Source organism: Xiphophorus couchianus, chromosome 20, assembly GCF_001444195.1.
Source record: "Xiphophorus couchianus chromosome 20, X_couchianus-1.0, whole genome shotgun sequence".
In the NCBI taxonomy this organism is placed as follows: domain Eukaryota; kingdom Metazoa; phylum Chordata; class Actinopteri; order Cyprinodontiformes; family Poeciliidae; genus Xiphophorus; species Xiphophorus couchianus.
Genome location: NC_040247.1, coordinates 19,613,226 through 19,626,470, shown reverse-complemented (window position 1 = coordinate 19,626,470; position 13,245 = coordinate 19,613,226). Strand labels below are relative to the sequence as shown.

Here is a 13,245-nt window from a genome sequence, read left to right as displayed (position 1 = left end):
AAGTAAAAACCGTAGTAAACAACATATTTTCATATCTGGTGAACGTTATTTTTTTGCACAATCAGCAGCTGGGTTTCCTTCGATGGTCTGACTTCATGAGAGTCATCACACCATATGTGGCACTGCGGATTGTTTTCTAAAAGTCCAACTTTAAACTCTGTTACTGTGTCAGAAAGGTGTTTTAAAACTGCCTACTTTCTTATAGAAACACCTAAAAAGCCAAATTTGATTCATTTATAAGAATATCAATATTCATGTGTCTTCTGACATCAAAACATTATTAAAAAATTAACTACTTCCTTGCATTTAATTACAAAGTTGTTTTAGCTTCAACCTTTGGACTGGGCTAAAAAAAAGAAGGAACTCACAAAACCACCACTTATCTGTCTGTATGTGTATATATTTATATTTCCCAAAATTACTCTACAGTTTTGTTTAACACAATAGAGTTGCTAGGTTATTATTATTACATGTGGAGTAAAGTGAATTTATCTTCTCTTTGTTTTTATTCCTACTAAAGTAAAATCTTTGCCTAAGCGCACAACACTGAGAAGAAAAACACAACACAATGCAACCCACTTAAGCTAAATAAATGATTTATTGTACAAAAGAAAATGACAGTAAATAAACAACAAAAGGCAAAAATAATAATACAGTTATTCATACGCACATCCATTAAACTACAGAGATGGGGTGATTTCCTTTCTTTTTCACTACACAAAGAACAGGTATGAAGGGGAAAAGAGAGAGACACAGTTAGAAGCGGCGAACCTGTCCAAAACATGATAAAAGTTAACATTTCGGTTGTATTTACATAGATATTTGTTACTCTCATATATTTATATGAAAACAAAACTCTCAGACAAACAAGTTTAAAAACACTAAAACAAAACTCTCAACAGCTTTGAACGTAGTCAAACCCCAGAGGTGAGCACAGCTATTATTATTATTATTTTTTCCTTTGACCATGCATGACCGTCAGTCACTCTGTCAGCAACTTAGCCTGAACCTGAGAGCAACGGGACCCTGTGCTTTACGTTGAAATTTTTGGAGGGGATGTGGCTCTTATGCGTTTTTATGTTGACTCTTCATTTTTCTGGAAAAAAAAGACAAAACTTGAAGACTAAAGTGAGGTAGACAGACTTGGAAATGCATTGTAAGTAATAAATAACCGATCAGTTGATTTTTTCTTTCTTTATTTTTTAACCACAGCCCCTAAACCAGCCTTTTCCTCCCTTTGAAGTGTTCTAGCATATTCCTGCAATCACAAAGGTTACGGCACATAACTTGTCGTCCTCTACTTTGGCTAACGATCCCTGGATACTCCCATTTTTTTTTTTATTTGAATGGCTGCTCTCACTTACAACACACATAAAAGCAAAAAAAAAAAAAAAAGATACAAGACAGATGACACGTTAAGTTAACAATTCTCAATCTTCCTAACACAATAACAAATTAAGGTTGATGGGTGGGCCATTTCCAGTTAAAGCATTTCCATAGATCCAGACATATATTACACACATGACAAGTGGGAACAGAGGCCTTTAAGGCTGCCGTTACAGTACATCCAGGTTCCAGATTGAATCGAAGTGTGTGAGTGTATGGACAGGCCCCCGCTTCAGACAAAGTCAGGAAAGTGTGATGGTATCAAAAAGAAGTGAAAACTTCTCTACTCGATGGTTTATCACCAGAAGCATGAATATTTATTTTTTTTATCCTATACTGTACAAGCTCTCTTGTGCTTGGTAAAACGCAAACAACACTTCAGCTCCTCACGCCATGAACGTCCCATAGTGCAAAATTTATTGTTGGTAAGGTAGAGTGCCCCCCAAAAGGGTTTTTGTAACCCCCTTTTTTTTTTTAATATATACATATATCATTTATTTATAATGTCAGAAGGCTCTCACTTTATCCAACAGCATAGTGCTTTCGTTTTTATAACAAAAGGATATCTTTGCTTCGACATCCAGGAGACAAAGACAAGCTTCGAGCAAACTAATCTACTCTGTTTAAGCACTAACATTATTTTCTCTATTGTGACGATGATGATGATGATGATGATGATGATGATGATGATGATGATGGATGGGGGCATTTCAAAATGCAATCCAATATGTTCGCTAAACAAAAGCTGGTTGTAAAGCCAGTATCTTGATTTATTTATTTTTTTTAAATGTTGCAGACCAGGTGTTTTTTTTTGTTTTTGTCTTAGTTATGGTAATAATAACAGTTATAATAATTTTTTAGAACAGCAGTACTGCTCACTCTAGCATTGAAGAAAAAAATGCTAACTTAGGGGTAAAGTAGCTAATGCTCCTCTGTCATTTAAGTGTTTTTTTTCTTCTTACATAGATGCAAACATGTAGAAATAGGTTAACGTCTAGAAATAAAATATGTTTCTCAGCTGTTTTACAGTTTTTTCATGAACACAGTGGACGTGAATGTCACATTGATTTTCACAAGTAACGGTACGTTTTCACTTTGCAGGGTGGATCGATTATATAAAAGGCAACTTTCGTAAGTTTAAAAACAATTGGGTGCACAAGTTTAAATTTATTGTGAATTTTCTCAGAATTTACTGGCCCTAATATATCCCTACATTAACTAATATTTGATTAAATCTCACTCAGCAAATTGTAGAGAAACTACATTGCTTCCTCTTGCCATAGAGCTTCTGGCAAAACATTTGACCCCTCTTCTAAGCAGAATTGGTGGCGCTCATTTAAATTGGTTGTTTTAACCCCGAGTTGAAGCATAATTCATATATTTTCAATCAAACTGGGGTTGGTGCCATCCCAGAAGCTTAATGTAAGCCTTCTTTGTCTATTGCAAAACCAGTTTTTATGTGTGTTTTGGATCTTTGATCTGTTGCAACACTCATTTACAGCATCTCCATGTCTCAGCTCTTTTACCCAGTCTGCCTCCGTCAGAGGGAGGAACACAAGTCAGAAAATATAAGAACAACACAGGAAAGATGGAAGCTAATTTTAAATGGGAAGATGCAGGAAGAGCAGCACCGCCTTTCACAGTGCATCAAGTTTAACATCAACACAGACTGAAAGGATGCTGAGAAAGAAAGAAGCTCCTGCTCCAGATTTGACACCTGGAAGCTGAATTTGCTGTCGCCCACATTTTATTTTTGTGAAAGATGAGAAAATGACTCCGATGAAAGATGATCCTTTCAAAAGTTGAGGAAACTGTACCACCTGTAAAAGCAAGGTGGTGGCAGCATAATGCCATGGAGTTGTTTCTGGTTCTGGGATAGAGCAGGCTAACTTTAGGTTTTTCAAATGGCTAGAACCGCAATACTGGAATGTAATTAAATAAAATAAAAATAAAATAATAGCTCCACTGATTGTGGTGAGAAGAGTGGTCCAATATTCTGACAGAACTGTACCAGAAGCTTGTTGATGGGGAGAAAAGTATGTGGTTTTCTGCATCTCGATAAAGAATATTCAGCTAAATATTAGTGTGTAAGTACACATTTCACCTATTCATGTACAGAAAATACATCGATAGGTAAAACAAATTAAAACTTTGGCACTTATTTGTGTGCTAATGACTGGAATAATGAACTACCACGTTTTTATAAGCTCCAAATTAACATGACATCCACACTCATGGTGAGTTTCTCACTGTAAGCAGAACTGTGTAATAGTGTTAATTATCTCGCTTTAACCATCTTTTCATAAGGAAACAGTGCATTTATTGCATGTCTCGGTTTTAAAAGAGAAGTTGAGTGTGATATTCTACTTTAATGTTGAAAAATCACCTTGTAATCTTGCCTTACTGAACTTTCTGCTCTTCCAAATCTACATCTACATTTGCATCTACATGATGTTTTCTTTTTAGATTTCAATGAGTTCAAATATTATCTACTTTTATTGAGAATTTATTTACTTTGGGGGACAGAATTGAACCAGTTTAACTTTTTAGCTTTTATTTATTTCAAGATTAAGTTTCACAGCTATTTGTAGAAATCTTTCTCTGGGGTATTACACAATTATTAGCAGTTAATAATTGGTTTGGTTTTGGATCTCGGCAACTTTTGAGATCTCTAAACATCTGTAAACACATTTTGGATTTGTCCAAACTGTTTCTCAACTATTATTATTATTATTATTATTATTATTGTTATTTTATTTAATGCGGCTACTGAGTTGTTGTAAAAATTTATGAATTGCAAAATGATTTTGATCCTGCCCCCTTTTCTATGCAAACACTTAAATGGATACAAATATTTTCTGAATGTAAATGAAAATTAAATATATTGGAACGGCCCCTAAAAGCGGACGCTGCTTAATGAAATATACTCATGTCACCTGTCAACACATTCCGCTAACCTGGACACTTCACAAAGATGCCATAAAAAAAATCACAAAACTAACATTTACTCTATAACATAATTTTGTCTCACCGTTTTCCGAGGCTGCTCCACAAGCAGACCCAAATCATTCATAATATACTGTATTTCCATCTTCAGTTCTTTTTTTGATTCTTGTTTTCATTTATAACTTTTTTTTTATACAGTTAGAATCAAATTAATTACTGGAAAAAATGGAAACCCAGCAGGTTGTTTCTGTGGCAGAGCAAAAGTGAAATCTGGTGCCGAGGAGAGAGCTCCATAGGGGTTTTGGGTGGTTTAACAGGGGCTGAACTTAAGTGTGTGTCTCTCCGTCTGCAGCCTAAGAGCATCCACATCGATCCACCACCATCCCTGGGATCTTGCCATGAATGATCTGCTGCTTGTCGTTGAAATAAAGCATGTTAATCGGGGACATCTTGGTCGGGGTGCAGCAGGGCCCCGCGGAGCCGCGCGGGTTGGCGTGCTGCACCAGGTGGGTGTGCGGATACTTCTGCATGAACATGTACTCACACTGGCCGGAGCAGTAGTTGGCTTTATAACGCTTGGGGGCAATGATCCAATCCCAGCCGAACGCCTCGAAGTCCACGGTCAGAGGGTAGCGGCAGCAGCGAGATTCGGTGGAGTGCTCGTCGCAGTCCAACCCGAGGTTCCTCCGAGAACGCTTGGTGGTCTCAAGGACCTTCACCTCCAGGAACGGCTGCTGGAATCAGGGGGAGGGAGGCAGGGAGGGCATAACAGACAGAATAATGGTTATAAGAGAACAACCACACAGTAAAACACTAGAGAATGATGTGACAATTTTAAATATCTTTTAAAAAGCCAGAATAGTCAGCGGTTTATTATATTTGTAAAAGCTTTTCTTCAAATGTATGATTCCCATTTTTCTGCTAAAAAGTCAGTTAACTAAACATCCTCCTACAGCATCATGCCTAACTATTCAACTCACTTCTTAAGCCTTCAGACAAATGTTTAATAAATAGTGATTGGATAGAGTCTGTTTTAGAAAATCTTTTGTTAAATGTATTGCTAAAATTAGGTTGGAAATGAGTCCCAGTTGAGGTCATGTTTGAGTGATCAAAAATTAGGCGTACTGTCTATGCTGTAGCTGTATATCAGCTTGGCTACAGTCAAAATACTTATAAATTCAGAATAACCAATTATTATCTGCAGCTATAACTAGCGTTGTGAAGCACATCTTCATTTATTTCTATCAGTTGGCATGAGGCCAACGTTTGGTTCAGTTTTACTAACAATACTCAGGCCTGATTACTGTCAGACCTAAAGAAATATAGTACCTGCATGACTATATGAAGTCGCTAGAAGAGCTCGAAATAAATACAACATACTGTGAATCAAAGAACTTTGAAATTGTCAACATGTATCAGTTTGTAAAGTGTTACAAATTCATTTTTAAGGCTTCAAAACTCCAGCAAACCAAAGCGAGAGTCATTATCCACAAAGAAGCAAAACATGGAGCCGTGGTAACCGTCCCCTGAAGAACAGTTCAACCAAAATAACTGCAGAAATATATCAACAGATCATACAGGATCTCACAAAAAACAGAAACACATCTTTCAGACTTTCCTCTGTTAAGTTCAGAACACATGATTCAATAATAAGAAACAGGCCTTTACATTGAGGCAAAAATGGCCTCAATGTAAAGGTCAAAACCATTGATTCCAATCTGGACACAAGGTTCATCTCACATTTACCAATAATTAATCTAAAAGCTTTTGGAAAAACCTTTTGAGACTCAGTGAAACACTTAAAATCATGCAGAACAGGAATTTAAAGTAGCACTACCACGTCCAGCTCTGAAAAGCAAAAAAAAAAAAAAAAAAAAAAACATGTATCAGATTGGCTTAGTCAAAGTCCAGACTTAAATCTAATTGAGAAGCTGTGGCATGCTGAAAATCAAACAAAAGAAGAGAACCAAAACTCTTTCAAAGCCATGTTCATTTCCAAACATTTGATATCAGTTGATGCTGCCGAGGAGGCAAAGACAGAAATGTTTACTTTCCTATTGTGCGCGAGGAAACTGATAAATCTGCAAGATTTATCACTTAGAAAGTACAAGAGCAAAAAATCAGCACCAGACTCCAGGTGTGAAATCATCCACATTTCTATTTTTAACAGCCAATAATGAAAACAAGCACAGCACAACCCACTATTGGACCTGGCAGTGAAACTTCACACCCATAAGTGGCAAAAGCTTCAGTCAACAATAAAGTTCAGTCAAAGGTCAATGCTGAATCACAAACAAAAATTGGTCCAATTCCACCTTCCTCATCAACATGCACTGCAGTAAAACATTGTCCAACAGAAAATAACTGGATTATCAATCTAAAAACAGCAGATTTACTTTTATACATGAGGATGTCTTCCCATTAAACCTTTAAAAAAAGACATTAATTTAAAGGTGGTGATAACAAAACTGAAAAACGTGTAATTTTTATAGATAAATTCTCTGAAAAGTGATTCTGATTATCTTAATGTGCTCATGTATGGAGTATTTTCTGCATTATAATCCAATGTAATGTTATTTTAAGGTTAGTATAATAAGTGATGAGTCCATCATTTAGATTGAAGGTTTCATTTTGCTTCTCATTCTCTTGCTTTTATTTGTTTTTAAAAACTTTAAATGTATTTCCTATTCACTGGCGAAATTAACAAAATGTAAAATTTAATCAATTAGTGATTTTTTAATAATCTGCTTGAGGGCTGATAGAATAGAATAGAATAGAAAGAACAGAATAGACTAGAAATAATTGAATGAATAGAATAGAATAGAATAAAATAGAATAGGAAAGAAAAGAAAAGAAAAGGAAAGAAAAGAAAAGAAAAGAAAGAATAGAATAGAATAGAATAGAATTTATTTATTGCTTGGGGAAATTGTTTGTTTGCTAAGAGCTACTCCATATTAGGTAATAAATATGAAGTTTGTAAAATACAAATATACCTAAGAGTGAATAATAAAGAGTGAATAGTTCAAGATAACTAGATATAAACGAATAAAAAATAAGTAATAAGCAACTACATGCAATCTATTAATCAATAAATAACCTAGAAATGAGAGCAGAAACATTTTTATCAATTAGCACAGACCTGGGCATTGTAAAGGCAGGCAGAAATGACTTTCTGTGGTACACTTAGGCAAAATGATTCTCTGATTCAACGGGCAATGACAGAAACTAGCTTTTACCCACACTAATGGCTCACTGTGTATGCTTGAGCTGACCTCTGACCCATAAGGTCATCTGCAGGCTACCATAACCTTGACCTCTGGGAGCAGCGAGCAGATCAAATATTTTACTTCAGCATGTTTGTTTTACAAAGCCTCCTTCTGCCCTCAGTGATTCCAGCTGGGCTGCAGTGCAGCTTTCTGTGATGCATTCAGAAGAGGAAATAAGCTGCTGGGGTGAAACCATGTCGGCTTGGCTTTTACTGTGGAAAATCACTCAGAAGATCAAGGCGTGTTTGTCTCTTCGTTCTTTTCTGGGTTGTTGTGTTTGGTGATATTATCGTACATGCCCTCCTGTGTTTTGGATTTAATTATTGTCTTTGGTTAAGAACAATAAAGCACACTGCTGTGCGCTCAAAGGGCAGCAGTTTATTGGCCAAGACACCAGAGCTGACCTCTAATGTTTTCTGGAGATCTGACCCAAATAACCACTTGGTAAATATTTGGCGTTGCTTAACTAGGGTAAGTGGCCTACATAATTCAACAAAGATGTTGTATTTAACTGTCAGGTTCAGTAACTCGAACTAGATTAATGGCTCACCGATGGCTTTTGCTTAGAGGCCGAAGTTTGAACTCATTTGTGCAGGCCCATTTGTCATGCTAGAACCAGAGTTTCACCATCTATAAAGCAGTCTACAAATGCATCCAACAAAACTAAGATTGTTTTGCTTAATCTTGTTTCTTCATTATTCGTTTGAGAGGTAAAGCAAAAAAGAATCTAAATGATAAAAAAAGAAAAAGGGATTTAAATAGTTTCTATCCTAAACAAAGAATCTGTGATTTCAGTTTGGTTTACTAAGAATTTAAAACAGACTGACGAGACTTAATTCTCTTTAAACATTTATAAAATAACTTTTATAAAATGACTTTTTTCCAAGTCCAAGTCAAGTTTCAAGTCTTTTAGCCTAATGTTCCTAACAACCAAAATAAATATTTTGTCATTTGATTCATGCCATCTAAACCACTTAAATTTATGTCAACGCAGAAATATTCATACATTTAGGTTCTTATAAACTACTGTACATTTTTCTGAGCAGTAATATTCACTAAACTAAATTGTAGAAAAGGGTTTACCATCAATGTATACCACTGGATTGGAAATTATGTGACTAATGTATGACACACATGAGCCACTGCTATGTGAGACGGTTGGTAAATTTACACGCTACAAACAACCATGTAAGAATCCAAAAAAATGGAAGCAATGTTTTCATATTAAATATTAACACTATGACAACCAGATATAGATATCTAATGGTGTCACGAGTCACAGGTCAGTAAAACATTTTAATCTAAATAAAATAGCTGAGAAGCGAGAAGCAGGTCTGTATGCTAGCTTGACTTTGACAACTTTAACGTGGACATGTGCAATTTCAATGTTTGTGTTTCAATAAAACACGGTCACCCACAAGTAAGTGTTTAAATTAGCTAATCACGGGGCCACATGAAATAAACATCAAGCCTGAAGACGTAAAACTGAAACGTAATCTCTGCTCTGTCGGCTTGTGGTTGCTGTTGTCAGTTGGTTGCCATGGAAACGGAACAAGGTGGTTTTCGGTTGTTCTTCACTTTCTTGTTAGTTTTCCCCTTTGTGGCAAAGTGAAGCCGCTGTAATTTCTGAAAGTGTAATAACAAACGACAAAAACTGAACTAATTGCACCGCAAAAAAGAAGAACGTCACGATGTTTATAGCAGTCATCAAAATGAACGAAACATTTCATGACGTTTTGAACAAACTGTGGCTCCTACAACAACAATCATGTAAGATAAGCTAATTGTCCAGTTGAAAAGTTAAATTCACTTGGTGCTCTCGTACGTTTTGACAGAACTGACAGAAACCAAACTGCTTATAGACTTATGTCTAGGTACAATAAGTATTTTATTTATTTTTTGTTCTAAGCTTTGGCTTCAGCCATTTTTTATAGAAATTAGATAAGAAATAAGGAGATGACAACCATTTTTGGGACAAACACAAGCTCATCAAATGTCAACAAATAAGCAATTTTCTTATTTGTTGAAATACCAGGTTTCCTCTGGTATTCTACTCTATTCTATTCTATTCTATTCTATTCTATTCTATTCTATTCTATCGAGACAGAACTTTTTTTTGATAATATCAATAGAGTTAACAGTGGCCATTATGTCAAACCTTTAAATGAATAAATAAGTATATTAGTGTTTTGTTTTGCTATAGTTAATATCCGTCTAAAGCTAAAGTCCAAGCACACATCCAGATCAAGTCTTGAATATTTAAAGAGTGCAGATAAAAGTTGAAATGTATTTTATGAATTAGGCCTCACAGTCTTTCCTGGGATTCAACATCTAAGCGTTCTTTGAGATTGTTTGACATTTTATCATCATAATAGAAATATGTCAGACTGTCCATCTGTCCTTCTGGTTATCACAAGATAGCTATAAGGTCAGTAATTGTAAAAAGATCAAATCATTTAAGTAGTAAATTTGGATTTTCATCAATAATTGCAGTCTAGTCTCATGTGAAAATATATAAGCTCATTAAGAATAATTACAATAATTTACCAGATGAATGCAAATGAGCCATTAATTAAAGATATATCTTAACTTCTGAGCAGGATGGAGATTATCTATATAAAAGTGAGCGGTGGCGGCAGTGAAGTCTGGCCCTGTCCGGCCCTGGGGACAGGTCTGAGGATCCTTACCAGCCCCTCCTCCCCGGGTCGCAGCGAGGTAACTGCCAGGTCATTGCCGCTCTCATCAAAGGCGTTGATGTCGATTCCCCAGTTGGTGTGGGGCTGCTTGAACCAGTTCTGCAGCACATGCTTGAAGTCAATGCTCTGCCAGTGGCCGGCCCTGGAGTTGAGCTCTATCTTCAGGGAGCGGATTCGGATGTGGCGGCTGCCCTGCTCCGTGACGGGCTTCAGTCGCAGGATCTGCAGGTAGACGGTGGAGGTCTGCTGCAGCGGCCGAAGATACACCCACAGCTGAGCCTTCAGCACCTTGGTGAACATCAGCTTAGGGCTGAACTTGAAGAAGCAGCAGCTGGGCTTCCCGTTCACCTGCACCAGGGGCTCCGCTGCCAAACGAGAGAAAGACCTGTTTTTAATTGGCAATCTATGATGAAACACTCAAAGTATAAGTTATTCTCAAATGAGGCTTGTACGATATCTCATGAAAGCTGATCAGGAGGTCAGCTCCTGACCTCCTTTTCTATTATTATTTGGATAATAGGAATCATCATCCGTGGAATCTGGCAAATAAATAGAAAATCAACCCAGTCTATTTGCAAACACGAGGAGAGCATTTATCAGGAAGTCAGCTGAGAGATGCATGGTGACTCTGGAGGAGCTGCAGAGATTCACAGTTCAGTTTGATCACTAAAACTTCTGCTTTTCCCTAATTTTATCTTTATGGAAAATCAAAAAAAGTCATCGTCATCATGTTGGGGACAAAGCAAACATGTGAGGCCAAGCTTAAACTTAAACTTAAGTTAAACTTCTAAGCCTCCATGAATAATGGCATGTCTGCTGGAAAGCTAACACTGCTTTTAATTTAACTCCATTCTCTCAGCGAAATCTCCTCCATGCTTTGGATTTATTTTTCTTCTGCAGGGATAGGGAAGCTTTTCAAACTTTATGTGAAAATGGATGGAACAAAATGCAGAAAAAATTTTGCTAGAAGCAGCAGAAAACATGGGACTGCAAGGTTTAGAACAGCAGCCCTTAATATGCAGCCAGAGTTACAAAGTTTTGATCAAAATATGGTCCAGTCAAAGTCCAGACCTATATCACATTCAGAATCTGTAGCAAGACTTAAAAATTGATGTTCACATATTGTCTCCATTCAATCTCATTCAGCTTAAGTTGTCTTGAAAAGGAGAATTGGTAATAATATTCGCTTCTGGATGTGCAAATCAGATTCAGGGATCAAAAAATAAACACTTGACTCACTTTTTTTTCTATTTTTTTTCTCAATAATTCATTGTTTGGCCAAACAGTGCAAAGCAGTACATCATTATGCAACCCAAAACAGTAGAATCCACCCACCCATTTTCTAGACTTAACCAGTCCATCACAGGACAACAACCAGGGGATAAAAAACATCCACACACACACAAAACAAATTAGACTTACAACTAATTCACAACTAACCTGCTTTCATGTTTCTGAACTGTGAAAGAAAACCAGTGAACATAAAAATATGCCAGATAAAAACATGGAATCCTCATCTACAAAACTCTGCAGGAACCGTTAACAACGTTGTACGATACATTTTTCCCACTGCACTAGCGTATCTTGTTTTTCACTTATAGATGATAAACACAATGTAACCATAGGATCCTCCTCAATAACTGGAACCAAAGAGAAGGTGTGCAAAAAATAAACCAACATTAAAATAAACAATCTTTTGTTAAACTAATCCTAAAATGCTGAGTTGTAACAGTAAGAACTTTTTCTTTTTACCCAAGCTACAACCAGAGAAATAATTAAAGAGGTTAAAACAATTGAAGCAGCGATTTAATTTCTGTGCTTCCTGCTGATATTCACAGTGAACAGAAAAAAAATACATGTGAGCTGAAAAGGTTTTGTGGACAATTTTATCATCCTATTTTCTGTTTTACTGTTTAACAAATGCAACAAGTGTGAGATTTCAATCACTACGGACAAGCAAAAAAGAAAAAGTATTAGTTTTTGCAGGTTGATATTGTAAAACAGTAATGTATATAATTGAGAACACTATTTATATAAAATGCTGCATAATAGTTTGTCTATCTTCTCACAGGCTGCTGTACACACTGCCTTGTTCTTTGGTCTGTTCAGTCAGGGAACATTTGTGATTACTTTAAGGTTGGAAAACAACCATTTGCATATTAAAACAAGAATCAGTAATGGTGGTCAGTGGCCAGATGGTAACCTTCGATTCCCCTGGGTCAGCACTAATGAAATGGACTACCCTGAAATTACATCAAGCAGAAATAAAACATCTTAAGTTTTTTTTATCCATTTCCCCCCCACCCCCAGTGCCTGCCTTTTGTTGGAAATTAATTAAGGGTGTGAATTAAGAGTTATGCTGGCGGACACTTGAAGTTCACAGATTTATTCCTGTCATGATCCACGGCTGTGATTTGTGCCACATGTAAGATCTGCATATGGTTAATTTACATAGACCTCAATCTGATCTAATGTTATCCATCCGTTGAATTCAGACATTCATTTCCATGTAAAGTGTTCAATTATTTAGGGAAATGTATTCTGTATCTATCTGGCATAATAATGTGGCAACATGGTACAATGGGCTACTTCTTCTTCTCAGAGAACATTTGATTTGGATCAAAACGCACACAAAAAAAAAACAAGAAGAAGAAAACAAAAGCAAAGCTGAGCCATTTATTTTGTAAAGTAGTTGCTTTTGATAATCCCATTAAAAAGCGAAGTGAAATCTGTGTGGATCTGTCAATCACGGTTTAATCCGAGGTTGCTCAGGCAACCTGCAAATGCTTCCTGGGTCAAAAGGTTATTTGGCACCTCAGTCTAGTTAAGAAATGGGATCAGGGGTCAAAACCGTCAGCCTCTTTACATCTCGGGGGTGCCGTGGGGGGGCAGTTCTAACAGCCAGATTGAGTTTGAAGGTCAAGGTCAACCCTATGGCGATGGTAATATGT

The 13,245-nt window shown here is 36.5% G+C and overlaps 1 protein-coding gene across 2 annotated transcripts in view; it reads right to left on the bottom strand.

Annotated features, from left to right (window-relative positions):
- Window positions 1–579: 579 nt before the first annotated feature.
- LOC114135141 (growth/differentiation factor 11-like) overlaps window positions 580–13,245 on the bottom strand; it is a 31,344-nt gene continuing 18,678 nt past the window's right edge. Inside the window, exons 2-3 of one of the 2 annotated variants that reach the window (XM_028002121.1) lie at window positions 10,286–10,659; window positions 580–5,066 (exon numbers count right to left, since the gene is read on the bottom strand). In XM_028002121.1, the coding sequence (XP_027857922.1) occupies window positions 4,686–5,066; window positions 10,286–10,659 (755 nt within the window). In that variant the 3' untranslated portion in view covers window positions 580–4,685. The remainder of the gene's footprint in view (window positions 5,067–10,285; window positions 10,660–13,245) is intronic. The other variant, XM_028002122.1, reaches the window with a different exon arrangement.